General features: G+C 43.7%; 1 protein-coding gene across 1 annotated transcript in view; it reads left to right on the plus strand.

Annotated features, from left to right (window-relative positions):
• Nucleotides 1-2894: 2894 nt before the first annotated feature.
• Nucleotides 2895-3932, plus strand: part of LOC108799706 (olfactory receptor 1G1-like) — a 15637-nt gene continuing 14599 nt past the window's right edge. Inside the window, exon 1 of the mRNA XM_018571604.1 lies at nucleotides 2895-3009. Coding sequence (XP_018427106.1) covers nucleotides 2895-3009 — 115 coding nt within the window. The remainder of the gene's footprint in view (nucleotides 3010-3932) is intronic.

A 3932-nucleotide genomic window follows, 5' to 3' on the forward strand; every position in this document is an offset into this window, starting at 1 on the left:
TTACATTGGTCCAGCTTGGCTCAGTGTAAGTATCCATATCTGATATGTGGAGGGCTACTGGTGCAACAGACAATCACTGTACTAATCCGGACTACATACAGTTATAGTCATGATCTTCTAGCCGCGGCTCAATCAGCTTCCCCTCCACACAATGAGGTATTGCTCGCTTTGCACTGTCGCCATTTAGATCTCCATCATGCTAATTTTAGAGACACAGTAAAGCACAAAGTGCATAGGAAAAAAAATAAAAATGACTGGTTAAACTGACTAAGGCTTATTTTCATCATCATCATCATCATCATCATCATCTCATTATTCCTTTATACTGTTTTCCCCCCCAGAATAATAACCAATTATTTAGTTTGGGGTGGACGAATGGTTTGGTGTAGTAAAACACTTTTCCTATGTAACTTTTTTTTTATAGTGGTCTGCACATCACAACTAAATGACAGACAAATGAGAAGAAAAAATGGACAGTGGGATTTGGTTCCAAAAAGAGTGACAGTCCCTTAAAAAGAGTGACAGTTGGGAGCTGTGCACTCGATCTGGGAGAGGGACAGTACATTTTGAACTGGGTACATTTTCGAACAGGGAAGCCTATCCCACCTCACCCTAACACTGAACAATCACTTTCTCAAACAATCATCCCCGCGCAGCTACCTCCTCATGTATCACTTGCCCCTCCCTTTTAGATTGTAAGCCCTCAGGGGCAGGGCCCTCCTTACCATCTTGTCTTAAATTGTATTGTGACTGTAATGTCTTCCTTATATTGTAAAGCGCTGTGCAAACTATTGGCGCTATATAAATCCTGTATAATAATAATAATAATACATTGTTCCATCTTCCAATCACAGGCTGCAGGCCTGGAGGTGACCGAGCTGTATTGCTTAGTTGCAATAAAGTTTGGTCACCCATCTGGGCTCTACTATTTGGCATGCTGCAAAAATCTCTGGACTGGCTGGACAGAAACAAAAATCCTTTTGCAGTTTCACTGCTTGCCCAGAGTCCAAGTGTAAAGTGCTTGGTGCACTGGTGGATTTAGGAATGATCATACAAAAATAAGGCCAGAGCATTTCATAATGCCATCAGAAACATGACAAATGCTGTTCAAAATGTTTAAGAAATGGATGGAGTTTTCCCAACAAGAACCGCATTCCCTGTTAGAACATTGCAAAAAAAACTATCAAAACGATCATCAATTTGGCCTCATTAACTATTAGAAAATCAAAAGAATATCCAGAGAACATTTTTTAACAAAATTTGTGTAGACAAAGGAAAAGCAATTTTTTCAAATTTCTTTCACTCTCGTTAGCTCCATATGATGGTACATAATTGTGCTGATGAAGAATGTCATTGTAGTATTATTGTACCACACTGTCTTATTAATGACACATCAAAAACAACTAGACACACCAAATGAGTATAATGCACCTGCATCAAATATTTTGCATCCATGAGTCCTCAAAGAGCCAAGATCACTCAATAATATTTCTCATATTTAGAGGTTTTTCTACTAGTTGGCATGGTGCTAGTAGCCTGGGGCACAGTAAATATGGTGAAAAGCTGAACACTTAAAGGTAAAATCTGTGGCCCTAAAACAAGAGTAAACCACCAATCGCATCAAAGTGTGAGTACCTCCGGTACCTTCTATAATGCAACCACTATCCAACTTCTGTGGTCACTGATTCTGGCTTGCTCCATTAAGCCTCCTCATGTGATGTGATGAATGTAAACACTAGTTTTTAGTAAGGATGAAGTGAGGGGGGAGCCAGGCTGCTGCCAGTGACCACAGAAGCTTAAGACTGGGTTCACACCTGGGCGTACTATAGGCGCGTTTTTTCTGCTCATTTTTTTGTACGTTTTTTCGTTCAGTGAAACGCACGTTCGATGCTCGCTTTTATACCTCCCTGGCAGTATGATTTTTTTTTCCTTTATTTTCTCTATCTTTTTTTTTTTTTTTAACTTTCAAACTTCCCACCGGTTACGCCCCCCTGCGACGCAGCCGTTCCCAAGGGACGGAACCTGGAAGTCAGCCGCGGCCGGAGGACACAGCGGGGATCGCGGACAAGGTAAGTCCTACGCTGTATTCCCGAGTGTGGCTTGACGTTACCGCTTTGTTAACCCCGATCCACACTTGGAAATACCAATGGATACGCGCGGAAAAACGCCCCAAAGAAGCTCCTGTACTTGTTTGGACGTAGGACGTTTTGCAGCGCGTTTCCACGGACTGAAATACGCCCAGGTGGGAACCATGCCCATAGGGATTCATGGGATTTCACTTGCTGAGCGTTTTTCAGCGCTTTGATCAGCGCTGAAAACCCCCCAGGTGTGAACCAGGCCTAAGGCTGGTTACACTTAAAAGCAAATTGGGCATCAACACTCCCCAGGCAATCTACGAGACATCAGGGCCCGGAAATGCATACATTTTGGGTTAAAAAGTGGTTTCTTTTCTTGGGGCCACAAGTTCCCTTTAGTGTCATGGCATAAGACACATTTTAACATTTTTGCTCAACATATAGCTGAGTGAATGATCTTTGCTGAGGAAATTATCTTTGCAGTGCTCCCCGAATGCATCTAGTGGCAATAATACCTGCAAACTGCATTTGCTCAGCTATACGCCGGACAAACGTGTTATACATCAGCCTCAAAGACACTGTTCTGGAAGAGGATGGAAAATGAGAAATGGCTTTCCTAAGGAAATGCTTCTGGCTAACTAGGTAGATGTTATTAAGGGTTTAATGCATTTAAAAATATATAAACAGTGATATAAAATGTTATTTCTCATGTCTGTTGTCAGGAACGGTGTAAGAAGATAGAAATAAGTGTACAAGTGGACTCAGAGAATTTGGTATCATCGTCTGAATCAGCGTGAATGACATTTTGGATCATTTGTGATGGAAAAAGTCAATCTAACCTCCGACTTTGTTCTTCTGTGCTTCTCTGACCTTCACTACAACCATGCCGCTCTCTTCTCCACCATTCTGGTCATATACGTCCTCACATGGACTGGTAACTTACTTTTAATAACTTCTATTAAACTTTCTCCACAGTTGCACACACCTATGTACTTTTTCTTGGGGAACCTGTCAGTAGTGGACATCTCTTTCTCTACAGTGTCAGTTCCCAAGCTACTAGCCGGCATTCTTCATAGAGGAGCCTCCATTTCCTTCCTTGGCTGTTTCCTGCAGATGTACTTCCTTTTGTTTCTGGGCACCACTGAGAGTCTTCTTCTGTCAGTCATGGCGTTTGATCGATAAGGTGTTATTTCCGAACGTACAAAACTGTTGGGCACTCGTTACAGAGACAGAAGAAAAAGTGGTAGTGCCGCTCAGCTATAGATATCATATTAGTACAATAGGTTGACAACTACAGGTGATACATGTATCTTATTGATGGGTAGAATAGTGTTTACATTTCAGGTATACATTCCAACAGCGGGGCTCTGGCGTACAGCATACATCTACTATAATGAGTGTGCTGTAGAGAAAAACAAAAAATTGGAGACGGAAGCGCCACTACCTGGCGCAATAAATGTGGTAGAGCAGGGTGTAAGCGTTGGTGATGTACTCACCTAAGGCTGGGTGAGCATTCGCTTGTAATCGTCGGGTTGCGGTGAAGCGGATGGAGTGGAGTAGTGGTGGGAGTGGTCCACCCTTTTCCAGGGTGGCGTAGCGATTAAACCCAATAAGGCAGATGGAGACACAAAAGCGAGGGGGTGAGGCATGCAGTGGTGGGTGAAGAAGGGGTGGGCTTCTGTAACTCACCGTGGGGATACTGAAGGGCGGCTCTCAGCGATGACGGTGCGGCCAGTGTTGTGCCTGGGCGGTGGGCCGTGCGGTGGTCCTCAGGACGGTTGCTGGCACAGGTGTCCTCTGATGGCAGGTGCTGTGAAGAGGTGGAGCGACGTGGTGTCCTGGATGGGGGGACTGGAG

This window comes from Nanorana parkeri, unplaced genomic scaffold (genome assembly GCF_000935625.1).
Source record: "Nanorana parkeri isolate BGI_ZX_2015 unplaced genomic scaffold, ASM93562v1 scaffold1791, whole genome shotgun sequence".
NCBI classification, from domain to species: Eukaryota; Metazoa; Chordata; class Amphibia; order Anura; family Dicroglossidae; genus Nanorana; species Nanorana parkeri.